Source organism: Glandiceps talaboti, chromosome 15 (genome assembly GCF_964340395.1).
Source record: "Glandiceps talaboti chromosome 15, keGlaTala1.1, whole genome shotgun sequence".
Classification (NCBI taxonomy): Eukaryota; Metazoa; Hemichordata; class Enteropneusta; family Spengelidae; genus Glandiceps; species Glandiceps talaboti.
Window position 1 is genome coordinate 18,154,988 of NC_135563.1, and position 16,041 is coordinate 18,171,028.

At 34.9% G+C, this 16,041-nt stretch overlaps 1 protein-coding gene across 1 annotated transcript in view; it reads left to right on the plus strand.

Moving 5' to 3' along the window:
* LOC144446092 (G protein-coupled receptor kinase 5-like) overlaps window positions 1-15,633 on the plus strand; it is a 55,474-nt gene extending 39,841 nt beyond the window's left edge. Inside the window, exons 5-16 of the mRNA XM_078135796.1 lie at window positions 2,407-2,510; window positions 4,340-4,432; window positions 4,808-4,871; window positions 5,534-5,674; window positions 5,995-6,223; window positions 6,630-6,719; window positions 7,304-7,392; window positions 8,207-8,326; window positions 8,916-9,053; window positions 9,493-9,630; window positions 10,038-10,169; window positions 10,835-15,633. Coding sequence (XP_077991922.1) covers window positions 2,407-2,510; window positions 4,340-4,432; window positions 4,808-4,871; window positions 5,534-5,674; window positions 5,995-6,223; window positions 6,630-6,719; window positions 7,304-7,392; window positions 8,207-8,326; window positions 8,916-9,053; window positions 9,493-9,630; window positions 10,038-10,169; window positions 10,835-10,852 — 1,356 coding nt within the window. The 3' untranslated portion in view covers window positions 10,853-15,633. The remainder of the gene's footprint in view (window positions 1-2,406; window positions 2,511-4,339; window positions 4,433-4,807; window positions 4,872-5,533; window positions 5,675-5,994; window positions 6,224-6,629; window positions 6,720-7,303; window positions 7,393-8,206; window positions 8,327-8,915; window positions 9,054-9,492; window positions 9,631-10,037; window positions 10,170-10,834) is intronic.
* The last annotated feature ends 408 nt before the right edge of the window (window positions 15,634-16,041 follow it).

Here is a 16,041-nt window from a genome sequence, read left to right on the forward strand (position 1 = left end):
ACCTTTGACCTTAGGTGATGAAGTATGATCAATTTACCCAAAGCATGATGATACACAAATTATAAATTTCAAATGAGTTGCAGATGATTAAAATCACCAATATATTGGTGATACATTATGCAAGTAAATAAGTAAAACAAACCTCTGACCACCCACCCCCTCCCCTTTCACCCCCACCCCCTTCCCCTCAACAACCACTCAAGAAAAATTGTATTCCAAGTCAGTAATCGTGACAAGGGTGATAATGTGGTTTTCAATAACAAGGGTTGTTAGATGTATAAAATACTAATTAGGATGTTATGTGAACTGTCTATAAATGCTGCTCACATCAACGTTAGTAATCAAGATTCAAAAACGAATCTTTCAGTACCACTACTACTAGCATTGTACTAGTTTCAGTACCACATTAGTAATATGAACATACAGTATGTATGCTGACGTGAGGCTTTTAATTCTTGCATGCATATTTCAATATGATGCCCTAAGGACTAGCAATTCTTTGTCTGCTTGATACAACTGTCTATAGGCCTGCTAGGCAAAGTTTATATAAATTTGTACTGTACAATTTGAATTGGGAGAAAATGATACCGGTTTTAAGATATATTTTTGAAGAATAGGTTAAACTGTTTATATGTGCGTCATTGGAAATACAATTTTCATCGAGAGTTGACGAAATGAAGGTTATATCCTTGTTTGACGTAAGCATGAGATGGTTTCCTTAGAAATCAATTCCCCCCGTAGGTATATTATTATCCTCAAGTATACTTGTATAGCTTCCTAGTTATGACAACGTTGTCATGATTCCGCATTGTGAAGAGCTTAGCTTACTTCTTGCCTCACTGCAATGTACGTCTGTCACAAGATACTTGAGTGTGACACATAACGAAGGGAGAGGATGAAGTATTGTATGAATGAGATGACACAGAACAACATATCAATTGAGAATCCAGTACTGTATTTTACCAAAATAATATTACATAAAAATGAAACAGAATTTGCAATAATTCGCTGACAATAATCTCGATACAATGATTAGTAGTCTATGTGTCCTTGACTACTGGTACTTTGGTATTCTAGATATGATGTTTTCGTCTATGCACCCTGGACTACTGCTAATTTGGTAGTCTAGATATAATGTTTAGTAGTCTGTGTGTCCTGACTACTGCTAATTTGGTAGTCTAGATATAATGTTTAGTAGTCTGTGTGTCCTCACTACTGGTAATTTGGTATTCTAAATATAATGTTTAGTAGTCTCTGTGTCCTTGACTACTGCTAATGTGGTAGTCTAGATCTGATGTGTAGTAGTCTGTGTCCTGGATTACTGCTAATTCCCAGCTATGTGATACGGATTCTAGATTCTGATTTCCTAATGGCTGGTCCATCTTCCCCAGTTAGCTTACATTTGCTGAAGAAAAAAACACATAATGATTTTCCTGTGTTAGTGAGTTGTATTGAATAGAACTGTCACTTCCAACAGTTCCAGTCCTATCCTAGATTATGGACAAAATGAATATAATGGTTTGTCTCCCTGAAAACATTACTTGAGGCTTTTATTCCATCTATGCATATTTCAATACTGAAGTGATGCATAGTGCATGTTTTATCTTGAGTACATGTGTATAGAAATCTACATCTGCATTATATATGTACCCCCTGGTAATGTAGAGAAAAAGAAGCATCAAGGCATGTATATCCACATACATCACAGGGAGCTTGTCTTCCATAAATGAATATTTTGCAATAATGTATAAATATTTTGAATATAAAAACACCAATGGAAACTTGATTGTCTTGACAAAACTGAACTCAAAGGGTTTCCAAAACTTCTGAATAGCTTTTAGCCCTGTTAACAGAGCGCCAGCTGGTCATTATTTTGAATGTACGATAAACTAAAAATAAAAGTGAATAAATCCTTAGCCCGAGCTTTGTTTATAAGAGTGAAAATGTATGACGATGATTTTGCTGTTTGGGCATGTACACGATAGAGTAGTTATTTGTACGTTGTCATGTCACTTGTCAGGTGATACTAGCACACACTCTCACAATGGCTGTACTGGTAGATGTAGGAAAGGGTAGAAGATTCCATGCTGAATAATTCTATTCAAACCATGATAATCAAAAATGACAAAATCAAACCCCAAATCATAGACCCCCTCCACCACTGGTAGAGAGGTTCTATGCCCAAATACACAACATTGTATGATCAACAAAAAAATTGAGTAACCTTGCGAAATGAATAGATAACACCAACAACGCAACTTGAAAAAATATGCTTGAAAAGATACTGCCTCCCTGCTCTTCACAAAAATACTGTCATCCCAGAAGTGTGCATTTCTTGTAATTGACAGTGTCTGAATATACAAGCAAAGACAAGGACCTCAATCTTATTTTTCATTTCCTTTGCAGACTTTAGCAACGTATATAAGTAGTGAAACTATTGCCAATTGTAAAGAACATTTGGCGCATTCAGAAATGAACAACAACAAAGAATTTTTCCAAGATTGTGCAACGTAAGTAACTTTTAATCATTTCAACTTTCGGAGTCTCTCTCAAATTAGAGGGAAAAATGATAAAATGATGAAAGGTGATCTGTGCAAACGTTCAGGCTCTTTCGTGTGACGTCAGTAAACTATGACAAATCCATGGTTGCAAAAGCTCTGGTGCGTTTTTGATATTTCTTGGTGCAATTGAAGTTAACTTATGAAATAAGAAACATAATATTTTAGTTGAGACCCAGGTTTTTGCATTACTTTTATCTTACTAGTGGAACCATAAATTAAAATTTGATAGGATTCTTGTGTTCTGGATCAACATTTTCTACAACTCTGCCAGACAACTGTGTTTCAAACCCAAACTTTTAACCCTAGTCAAACATGGGTCTTAATGTGGAACATTTTTGACACAACTTTGTTTATAAGTAAACGAAATATTCCTTATGAATAAATGAGTATGAATTCTTTTGTTTATAATTAGAAAAATATTCTTTTTTAGAAATGAAATGGTATGTCTGTATATTTTATGTTTTGTGAAGAAACATAAATGTTTCATACAACATTTTCCCAGCTGCTCATGAAAGAGTTATGAGATTATCATTACATATTCAGATTTTCCTCTCCGTTCTTATCTTTGTCCCGTTTTATCTAACCTCTCCGCACTGATAAACTGGAATCACATTTTGTAGATTGTGTGTTTATGGTAAGATGTTTCTGTACAGAGAACAGGTTCAAAGGCCCCTTAACTTATTTAGCATGTGACATTTGGCTAAAGCCCCTTATCTTCTTTCTTTAGTCAGCTTATAATATTCCACAAATATTTTACTAAAGCCCCTATTTATTCAGCATATAACAGTCAGTTAAAGCCCCCTAACGTCTTTGTTTATTCAGCATATAAATCAGTTACAGCCCCTTAACTTCTTTTTTATTCAGCAAATAATATTCAGTGGAAGCCCCTTAACTTCATTGTATACTCAACATGCAGAATAAAAGAATTACATTCGATGCAAAAAAAAAAAAAGAAAAAGAGAAAAATTCAAGAAAAGAAATTCAATTAATGTTAGCAAAATCTCCATGACTAGGTTTGATGTAGAAGTAAGAATAATTAGTAATATGTGTTTGTAGACACATTCAACCATTCTCGTTACCTGAAATAGAATTTTGACACTTACATGTGTCATGAAAATAGCTATTACTTGGTGTCTTGGTTGACATTTTGACTGCCGCTACATGCCCACACTCCACATGCATTACAATAGACATGCATGATAATAAGTCAGCCATCTTGTTCTATTTTGACCCTCTAGTATGATGTAAAATGCTATTACAGGTACTGAGAATTTACTCAGTGTTTGCAAGAGTTTGAGGACAATAGTTATGGAGAAGTGAACATTTTGAAAACTCTATGTACTATGTGGGAAAAAACAACAGGATTTATTTTCCTAAATTTTAAGTTAGTGTTAGGTATTGTATAATTATATGAGATTTGTATTGGACATGTACATTGAATAGATAATTTTATATCAGAAAAAAAGGCTATTAGGTGGGAAAAAGTCCACTCTGTTTCCCTTGCTGAACTTTGACATCATAAATTATGAATGATTCAGCACATGGTTTAGAGGCTGTTGGCAATTATGCAGAAAGAGCACCTTATAAGGTAACAATACTGTATTGTGATGAGTCAAATTAAATAGTGCCCTCTAGTGGCAGACATTGACCATACTTTGTGTATGTGTATGTGTGTGTGTGTGTGTGTGTGTGTGTGTGTGTGTGTGTGTGTGTGTGTGTGCGTGTGCGTGTGTAGTGATCACATGTGTTGATATATTGTTGTCTTTGTATATTGACAGTGAACTCACAGAATATCTCAGTGGACAGCCTTTCAAAGATTTTCAAGATAGTATGTATTTTTCTAGATATTTACAATGGAAATGGCTGGAAAGGTGAGTGATGGCTAAATATGGACATAGGTAGCATGTTTAATTCCATTCTGTTGGCCCATCTATACCTCAGAGTTGTAACATGTTTAATTCCATTCTGTTTGCCCATATCTATCCCTCAGCATTGTTCATGTCTTGCAGTAAACTTTTCAAGAGGATGCACATAGATTCCAGGCTAGATTCATAAATGAAGTCCTTCAGGCAGTGTCTGTCTGTCTGTCTCCATCTGTAGTATAATCCTTCTGTAAACTTTTATATTTGTAATTAATATAGAAACAGTGAGTAAATTGAAACAAAGTTATTAACTTGATTCCATCTGTTGTAAGATATTGACTTAATTTTTAATTAATTCTACGTTTTGTTTTCTTACATTTACAGTCAGCCAGTTACCAAAAATACTTTTAGGCAATACCGGGTGCTTGGTAAAGGAGGCTTCGGAGAGGTCAGTGTTATGTGTGTACTTAAAAAAGCTCCATGTGGCATGATTATGTTATCAAAGAGTGCGATATGAATTTAAATGTAGTTAAAATATCAGAACTGAAAGTGTAGATGATATAAGTTTGCTAAAAGAAAGGTGGTTTAGGAATGAATTCTTACTGTATCAGTTATAACGTTCTGTAAACCTAGATATTTTCGCCACTAAAAACTTTTCAATTTTTACAGTCATCAGCTAGTTCTCAAAGACTAATTCTTACCAATAGGGAACTTGCAATCCAGACTGAGCATGCTCAGATGCAAAGGACTATGGGATTATCTGTGGTTGTCATAATACGTAATCTGGAGCTACTGATAAAATAAACCCCCCACAATTGTCAGGGTAACTATGAATTGAATATTTGTGGTTACACACAATGTATCAACATTGTTTACAATACTAATTGATTAGTATTTATTACATTTCCCATGATGCAATATTCAACATGGCGGGTTTGCAAGTTGCCTATTACTAGAGTCACTTTAGTCATTACTTATTTTTTAGTTTTTTTAGTAAGAGAGAAAATAAGTCTACTGAAAATGTCCATGTTTACAGTATTATTCGATATTGGTACAGTATACCAAGACAGTTTGACTGCTTTAACTTTTCTGTGTCTGTGTTTATTTCAGGTGTGTGCATGCCAAGTAAGGGCAACAGGTAAAATGTATGCATGCAAAAAATTAGAGAAAAAACGTATCAAGAAGAGGAAAGGAGAAGCAATGGCACTGAATGAAAAACAGATTCTACAGAAAGTTAATAGTAGATTTGTAGTAAGTATTACTTCATTTATTTTAGAAGACTGTAGGTGCTTTCAATTGTTGGTTTATTCCAATCTGAAATCTGATGTGGTGAAAGCGGCTACATGTCTTTATTTACCTCTATTTCCATTGTTTTGAGTCCTTTGTTTTGGTCTGGATGGGAAGGTGGTAATCACAACTTTGTCTATAGCTCTACCAGACAACTCTTTTGACAGCTAAATTGTAGTCCTGTTATTTCAACTGAGCCTTTAGGTAATTATTGGGAAAGTTGTAATTTGTAATGAATTTAAATTTTAAAATTGTTTTATTTTTGTGTCTTTTTTCTTGTACAGGTTAGTCTAGCATACGCATATGAAACCAAGGAAGCATTATGTCTTGTTTTAACAATCATGAATGGAGGCGATCTCAAATTTCACGTACATAATATGGGTAATCCTGGGTTTGAAGAGGAACGTGCCCTGTTCTATGCAGCTGAGATTACTTGTGGTTTAGAACATCTCAACCAACTCAGAATAGTGTACCGAGATCTCAAACCAGAAAATATATTACTGGATGATTTTGGTAAGTAGTGTGTGGGTGGGGAGGGTGCGGACAGTGTAAGTGAGGAGGGGGCAGGACAGGTGTGCATTTGTGTTTACCAAACTTACCTGAAACATGGTGACGTTGCCATTGATAGCATTCTGCTGATTGGCTAAGAAAGGGGGAGGGGTGGCTATGACCTCTAGTTTAAATACTGCACAATGATGGAAATATTAATTTGCATCCAGGGAGTTACTGTCAGACTTCTGGTTCAGTGTCCGCCCTTGTGTTCTTTCCATAAAGGTAGGAGAAATATATTCAAGTCAAAATATTTTAAAATGTTTTTGGGAACTAGTTGTAGACCAATAGGTTTAAATATGCATGTTTACAAAGATACATGTCACGCTAACAGTACACTGTATTCTCATATATTTTATTTTTTCACCAGGTCACGTTCGGATTTCTGACTTAGGATTGGCAATAGAAATACCAGAGGGAGAGTCAATAAGAGGCAGGGTTGGCACAGTTGGATACATGGGTCAGTGTGTTGGAATTGTTTGAATTTTGTACCCAGTTCAACAATGTATAAATTTTGACAGATACTCGAAATATGAAGTCATTCTGACAATAGTGGTTCAGTTCTAACACCTGGTAGAGTGTGATATCAACACTATTACAAATATATTTGGTACCAATAAATTTGAAAATGGTGACATTCACTGTTTCCACTCCACTTGGTGCCCAACAGCTAGTTATAAAAAGATTGAACATTTATTAATCGTTTTGAATATATGGTAATATATACGTTGAAAGATCTAAAAAAAAATCATTTGCACTAATAAAAACATGTGCATGTAAAAGATAGAAGAGTAGGGGTTAGATGGTGAGTAATGACATGTAAAGTTTATTCAGTTCATTGTACTCAAAAAGTTCTGAGGTGGAAAATCATGCCTCCTCGTTCAGCCACTGTTGATTTTTTTCGAGAGATCCTCCAAATAACTGAAACAGACATATCTGAAGGGGGTGAGTAGGTCTAATAGAACAGATGGTGCTATGGTCTGTACTACTGAAACACTATTGTTGTTATTAAATATTGTGTTATCTGTGTACTTTGACTTACAGCACCATGCGTTGTTAAAAATGAGAAGTATACATTTAGTCCAGATTGGTGGGGATTAGGTTGTCTTATATATGAAATGATAGAAGGCAGGGTAAGTAAGCTGACCTTTAACCTTTGACCACCTCGCATTAGCCATTTTTGACATTCAGCTGAGCTATGTAATGTTTATACTACAATTCTTATCTCATAGAATTTTTATTATTTGTAGCATTGTTGAAAGTCGTAGTGTTACTGCCGTCTAATCTTAGATAACACAACTCAGACATAAGAAAGGTCAAAAGATACATTGGTATGACTCCAGGTAATATAAAATGTCAGAGATACTGTAATTTTTATGTGTGCATTGGGGCAGAAATATCTGTCCCCTGAAGGAATCAGAAAGACACTATAACAACTATTTCTACATTGTATGATTCATTTATTCCAACTTACCGTGAAATACAACATTTTCAGTCGGAATTCTTGCAATATTTCTTGTAATATCTTTCCACTAAAACCAAACCAGTGAACCTATTCTTATCTTGTAATTACAATGCATACTTTCCTAAATTATCAACAAGTCTAGTCCAAAAGTGGTACATGTACCGGTACTATTTCGTAGCCACTCTTACTGTTGTCTGACTGGTAAGCCAAAACATTATCATGTCGGGAATATGACTCTAAGCCAACAACTTTTAACTTTGTAAACTGAGCTATTTAGCTTTGAACTATTTTACTCTATATCCATGGTTAATGTTAGCCGACTATTGACTTTGTGCAAGGCTTGCCACTGAGCTGTTTAACTGATTATTTATTTTTAAATACTGTAAACAACCACTTGTAGCTGACTATAGGCTAATCTCCACTAACCAATGATTCTCTTCACATAAACAAATGTTTGATTGTGTTATGTTTGCTACTTGCAGGCACCCTTCCGGGCAAGGAAGGAAAAAGTCAAGCGAGAGGAAGTGGACAGGAGAGTCAAAGAGGACAAAGAAACTTATTCATCAAAATTTAATCCTGATGTGAGGGACATTTGTGAGAAGGTAAGTGGAGTTTTTTGATGGCTGACAAGTTTGTGAACAGTTTGTGCTAAAATTGTCTTGTCCACTGGAAGTCAGAACAAAGGTGTCCAGTTAACCAAAAAGGTGTCAAGTAATAACAGCCAAAAATGTGTCCATTTAACAGGAAAAAGTGTCCAGTTAACAGAAAAGAGAGACTTGGTTTAATAGGTTTAAATAATGGGGACAACATGTGCAATTATTTACATATAAAATGGTGACTGTCTCCTTGCCACAATGTTAAAGAAATAATCTTTATATAAATTATACTGGATAGTTCTTTAAGTATATAAACACTTATCTCCCAAGAAGTCCAGTGAGGGCCATTCCTCTTGGGATCAGTATTAATGGAGGAGGAAACTGGAGCACCCAGGGAAACCTCCATTGTTCGGTAGAGTCAAACCAAATGACACTCTTCTTGCATTCAGTGTTGTAAATTTATTAAACCCTGAATGGGTTTGAACCCCGTCTGTAGTGGTAATAGGCAAGTGGTTTAACCACTCGGTCACTGACAACCCTAAGTATTTATGTTAACACATACCATGTCTTAGTCCATGTATTTTCTGTTTTGTAGTTACTACATAAGGATCCTAAAGCGAGACTGGGGTTCAGGGAGAATACTGCCAGGGAGGTGAAATGTCACCCTTGGTTCAAAAGTATAAACTTTAAGAGGCTTGAAGCTGGCAAGTTAGATCCACCTTTTGTACCAGATGTAAGTAACTGAAACCTAAATTTGAAGTGTAGACTGCAGATGCTATACATGTGTACACACAGTCCGTAGAAAGCATTAAAATCACCAAATATTGATGTGGATGGAAATACTGACCATTTTGCTGTTTGTAATACTGTGATTGACATGATTGAGTAGAAACATGAGTTGACTATTTGTAGTATTGTATTTGATGTGATTGAGGAACATGAGGTGATTTTACAACACTGCTAATTTGATGTGATATAACAACAACCAACAGGTTGATGTGATAATAATTGTGACACTCTAAATGTATGTAATAATGTCTATGTAGAGAATTCAAAAATATTGAAGGAAATGGTAATGATGTGAGATCATTATTGATCAATTATAAATTATCAAGTATTAAATGACACTCGTGTAAATGATTTTGACATTATTTTTAATGTTTTTTTTGCAGCCTCGTGCAGTATATTGTAAAGATGTGTTGGACATTGAGCAATTTTCAACTGTCAAAGGTGTTAATCTAGACCATAACGATGACATGTTTTATTCTAAATTTAGTACGGGCAGTGTAGCAATTCCCTGGCAGCATGAGGTAAGTAGTGTCAGGTCAAAAGTCATCTAGCATGTCCTTATTTAACATGCCATTTATAGATCAAAGAACATTGAACATGCCATTTTAATACATGGTAAGCAATGTCCAGGTCGAACGTCATCTAGCATGTCCTTTATAGGTCAAAGGTCATTTAACATGCCATTCATAGGTCAAATTACATTGAACATGCCATTTATATGTCAAAGGCCACCCTAGCACATCATTCAAAGGTCACTGAGCTTGCCATCCATGTCAAACATCATAATACCATTCATATGGTAAAGGCCATCTAACTTGCCATGTGTAAGGTCAAAGGTCATTTAGCATGCTATTCTTAGAATTAGTTTTTAATCCTTCATTGAACTATTGATCTCACCCCTTATATGATTTAATTTGATTTATCTTAGATGATAGAGACAGAGTGTTTCAAAGAACTTAATGTGTTTGGACCAAACTCTACCCCAACCCCAGATCTTATACTGGATCAACCTCCACCACCACCAAGAAGGGGACTCTTCAGTAGACTTTTTAAAAGACGGGTAAGTAGTAACTTAAGTGTAACACATTCCCAAAACCAGTGTTACTTTAAGTTGTAAGTGTAACACATACCCAAAACCAGTGTTACTTTAAGTTGTAAGTGTAACACATACCCAAACCAGTGTTACTTTAAGTTGTAAGTGTAACACATACCCAAACCAGTGTTACTTTTAACGATTAAACGTAAAAGTTATTTCGACATAGCTTAACAGTAATTGAGTTGTTGGACTGTGTTGGTCAAGGAAGATACTGATGCATATTTGAATTAGAGATGAAATGTAGAAAATTAGTATATTTTAAACATAGGTATGTATTGTGTATATATAGTCTGATTGCTATGGGTTGGTAAACCTGGCATTGGTACATGTAAAGATTACACTGCTTCTTTTATTGATACCTTGAACATCAGAAGAACCATGTGTACACCACAGTAAAATGAGTCACACTGAGGTGTATTTTATTTACTTCTGCAATGAATGAGTAGTATTTCTGATTTTATCAACTTGCTATGCCAATCAAAAAGTTTCACTTCAACCTGTTATTAGTTGTATGTAGGGTATGGTATGTTTTATGTAGTAGTGGTTGTTTACATCTAAAAACCTGTCAGGTATTTTTTACAATGTACTTTTGCAATTATTTTACGGTATGTGTTTTGGTATTTTTGCAGAACCAAGAAAGACACTAGTAGTGATTGTGAAATAGTCAGCTACCTGTGTAGTTGTAAGTTGTGTGGTAAAGTATTATAGGATATGCTGCAAAGTATGATGGGATTGAAAGAAATGTCAAGACTGGTTTTGGCCGGCCAGCCATATTGGATTTATGAGCAATGATGGTGGCCATCTTGGATGAAGTAGCGGCCATATTGGATATTGGGTTGGATGGCAGCCATGTTGGATTGTGTGGCAGAAGCCTTGTTGGATTCGACGGCAGCCATAATGGATGAAAGATGAAGTGTGCTGTCTTTTTAAAACATTGACTTTGTGGTTGTATGCCATTTTGCAAATGTCAACCAGTTCCTTCTTGGGCTATGTGCAACCTTTTGACTTTCTATTCTCTGTTGCACAGCCAATATGTCCAAAACATTATGTTAAAAGGTAGTAAAGTCTATAAACCAAAAAAAAGAAAAGAGATAAGATGATTCTATTTTAAACAACAGATTCTGCGTCATGTCGCTGAGTGTTTTAGTGTCAAAAAAGTTGTAAGTTTAACTGTGTAGAGGATGTGAATTGATCAAAAGAACAGCTTTGTGGATCAATCAGCCAGCCATGAGATTATGTTGTTTATTCCAAGAGATAAAAAAAAGAAATACACAAAAAAAAGTCGCAATATCACAATCTCATGCTGCCAGGAGTTATTGAAAAAACCACTCATTGCTTCACTCCAAAAACAAGCATGTAATGTAACTAAACAGTGTAACGTATACAAAGATAACTATTCAAGTAACAAAAGCAACAAATCTTAAGAAATATTTAAGAAGTTATTTATGTATTATTTTGTCATTCATATGACATCTTTGGTATAAATTATTATTGTCAATACACACCTTTTCAAGTCAATTTGTAGAAGAAAATAACTTTTACAGAGAATAGGAATTCTTCATAGATGTCGTTTGTTCAATATGCCTGATTTTATTTGTAAATCTACTTTTTCAACTCTCGTGTAAGTACATTGACAAATGTTAGGCTTGCACGTGGCTCAGTAAATTCAACTCCCAGAAAATGTTAAAACTATGTGTTGCTGTCCTTTGGTTGAATTCGTCATTTTAATTCATTTGATGCAGATATTTTTTAATATTCTGAAGAAAAAAAGACTGCACCCAAGTCAATTTATACAACTGACATTAAACTCTTAAATTATCATTTTTGTAAAAACGTAATATTGATGTTGGCTGACTTTTCAAGTTGGTAGATTGAATACCGTAGCTACTTACAAATTCGTACCACACACACATCTCTCCGTGCAAAATAGCTTTGAAGTTTCATCATGTTAGGTGATATTATTTGTTGAAAAGAAAAATGCAGTCAAGCTTTTATCCCTATTTGATCAACAGGCAGAAAGCAAAATGTGTATATTTTAAGCGTCAAGACTTTACAAGATGGAAGGTTTTCATACTTAAAGTTTCACCAAATTTTTTTGTTTGATGGAAATAGTAATAAGTCAGTATGAAAGTGTCACATCTTTGTTACAGGTTTTACTTGGCAATTAGCCAATAACAGATAAAAACTTGGCAAACAGCCAATTTATGCCTGGAAAGGTCAGCCAGGGTCATTTGGTATGAAATGGAGGTTTTTAGAATTGATTATGTATTGTTAATAATAGTCACTACTATTTATTTCTTATAAAGAAACTCTTACAGTGGTAGGCATGATTTTATGAATCTTGTAATTTTAGATTTTAATTATAGAGCTTTTATTTCTGAAATTGTTGGCATATAAGAAAGTTTATGCTGTAAATTGCTTAGATGTATATGTAAGGCCATTTTGACAGGAAGAATGTTAAAACTCTATGCAGTATCCCTATCACGTCAACTAACTGTTGTCTATATGTATGTGGAAACATCCATGAATATTCTATTCTGTTGAATCCTATTTTTGTTATGATTTAATGCTAGGATAATGAGTTTACATGAAGGGGATGGAATGTCTGAACAGGTCCTCAGTTCCAGGTTATATCAACAACTAATGTGTTCTGTGTGTGCAAAGTGTTGGTGAACATCTGGGCAGGATTTGCAAAAATCTTTACATCTGTACAACCCTCTACTTGACATCACCATCATCATTATTTTAACAAACCAATGATCAGCTGTGTTAACAGGCTAGCTAAAATATTTCAAAATTCAAACTCTAAACCCTTTCAAAAGCTTTCTTCTCTTTCCTAAGTCCTGTTTGTCAGATGTTTCGGTGAAATTTAAATTTGTGTCATCTTTTGTAGGTGTTAACATTTCCTGAACTTTTTGGACCAAAAGTTGACTAGAATATGCCATTAAAATGAACCAACCTCCTCCTTGTACTGTGTCTAAAAGTGTACCCTGTTAAGCAACAAGTAGATTGTGTGAAGCAAGTGCCAAATATGCCAGGATAATACTCCTGCCCAGCTGATAAATTTGTACATATAAAGTGTGAGATTTGTACATAAGTGTGAGAGAATTTGTTGAACTCAAAGCTCTGGTGGTGATGATAATCATGATGGTGGTGGTGGTGGATGGTAGGGTTGAGCTTTTTAAAACAAATAAGGATCATGTATGACTGATCCTGAGAAGTAGATTGATAAATATACACATCACAGCAATGCAGACTGAGGAATCATGAAAGAGTAGCCACACTTGTGATTGAGGATTCAAATTGTCGTACTTTACATTGAATTTTAGTCACTCATGTAGAAATGTTCGGATAATAACCAATGTAATGAAGTCTGTCACTAGTAGCAGAATTTGACTTTCATTTTTTATAAGACTCTTGACAAAATCAGAGTTTCATTGTGTTGACATTATTTTGATTTTTATGCTACCTGTAAAACAGTCATGTCGTTTTTTTTGTCTTGTTATGAACACCACAATGATTTATTTGTATGCACACAAAAATAGTTTTACACCAACGTGTACCAATGTGGGCACTCTTATTACAGCCGCATCATCTTGCCACGTTTTTATTCCTCACTAGCCCGTTGTTGCCCCCTCCCCAGATCCCTCGTTAAGTGTTCACCCTAAACGTAAATCAAGTACCAATTACAATACTGTTAATTAAGTGATTTTTAGTAGTCTAACTTTGGTGTTGAGAATTATATTGTACCAGCATGTACTAATACATGAGCACTCACTGCCACTTTATTAGATTTCAAAAATCTACCCATGTTTTTAAGATTTTACATTTTACATCAGATGTCGTCTACATCGTAATTATTGTTGTATATCATTATCTATAGGGAAGATATAACCCACTTAATAGTCATTTTGTTTAGTTACCCATACATACATACATACATATATAGTAAATTAATATTAAAAATAAATGTTCTATATGAACTGTATGATACTCGAATGAAGTCTTTCACATTTTTACTTACAAAGGGAACACCCCTTACTTCATGTTTCTGTTCATCCCTGCTTTCCTTGATATATGGAACACCCGTATTGTTTCTCTTTGTTGGTTTAGTGCATTTGACTGGTAAATAGGGGTGACCAGAGTTGTATTGGTGGATATCAAAAGTGTACATGTTTGTTATTGTTGTTGTTACTAATTGTACACACTAATCAATACTTGGTGCAGTCGCACAAGGCTCAGTTGTTGAGTCGATCCTCGCACCTCGATTTTTCTGCGAATGTCTTTTCATCACAATTTGATCAATGCAAATGAGATGTTGCTGTTTCTATGGCAACACCAATCATGTTATAGTGGAGCTGACAGATGTCAAATAGCTTGTAACTAATTTTTGGAAGTCTAGATAACTATATTGATACCTTCAAGTTTTCCCTCCAAAATTTCTTGTACAAAAAGTGTTGCTCTTAATGAAATTCTCGTTATTTATTTTGGTCTAAAACAATAGACATTATACTTAACAATCAACAGATAACAAATAAATCAACTTTAGTAGAAAAAAAAATATTTACTTGGGAATAAATGTTACTGGGAATTATAGAGACAGACTAGAATTTCACTAATTTTGGAAGGATGTATAGTTTCCTGAATATTCATTCATGACTCAATTTTGCCACATTTGGGGTTGGGTGTTCAGATGTTTTACTAACAACCATATTGCAGAATAGCTTTATGTTCAATAATTTTGGAAGTTCAGTTTGAATGCAAGCCCAGTTATGATAACATATTACGCTTTACTTTGACAGGTCAAAGGTCACTCAGTTTCGGAGAACAATTAACTTGGGTAAACAAAAAAACTGATAAATTGTTATTTCAAAGTAATTTTGTTTATCAAGAAGGCATGCTTTCCAGGAGTGTAATTGTAATGTTTTAAAGCAAACATTTCAAATGAATAGTGAGTGAACCTTTACAAATGTAGACCACCATATTTGGTTTATGGGGAAGCTTGTTAGGATTCTGTTGTATCAAAAATAAAGTCCTTCCTTTTCAGTGAGGATTTACGATCTTATGAATTTATTTCACTTTCCCACTGACTTTGTGTCCCCTGTAGATAGGGCTGCATATCCCTTAAAACAATGGTACCATCCAATACTGTAGTAGTTACAAATTTACAGGCGATGCTCGCATGTACCATTTAACAGGAGGGGGGGGGGCATAGGGTATAGTGTAAAGGGGTAGCTGGTACCAGTAATAGGAAATAAAGTTAATTCATGCGCTTGCATGACTTCTACTTCATGCTATGTGATAAAGTTACGTGTAAGCAAGTGTTTGGTAGATGCTAACTTGGCTGTACATTCTGAAATAGATTCTTCTAACTGGTATATAGTAGCAATTTAGAATGAAGAATAGACAGGGAGACACGCGTACAAGGTGGGGGCTTACATGAGGGGGTAGATGGGGGAGAAATAGGTTTTAAGTAGGGACTAGAATGAGGAGGAGGGGGTGGGGGATTGGGGAAATAGGCATGACAAGTTTGTTGGTGTATTGCTGCCATTATGGTCAACTCTGACCCCAGATTGTTCTAGATTCCTTGGGATGGAGTCTTATGTTGAGTTATCTTGTTATTTTTAGGTGATTATTTTCAGTAGAATGTCACTTCAACCTATTGTCAAAATACTAGGAGTTTGTAGCCTTGTTTTAATAGCCAACCGATCATTCTGTATTTCACTTCAAAGTTTATAGCAGTGTCATACACTTTTTGGATCAAGCAATTTGTTTTCTGTGTGCGTTTATCAGATTTTATATTGTATTCCCCTGTAAATACTTGGTTTTTTCCCCC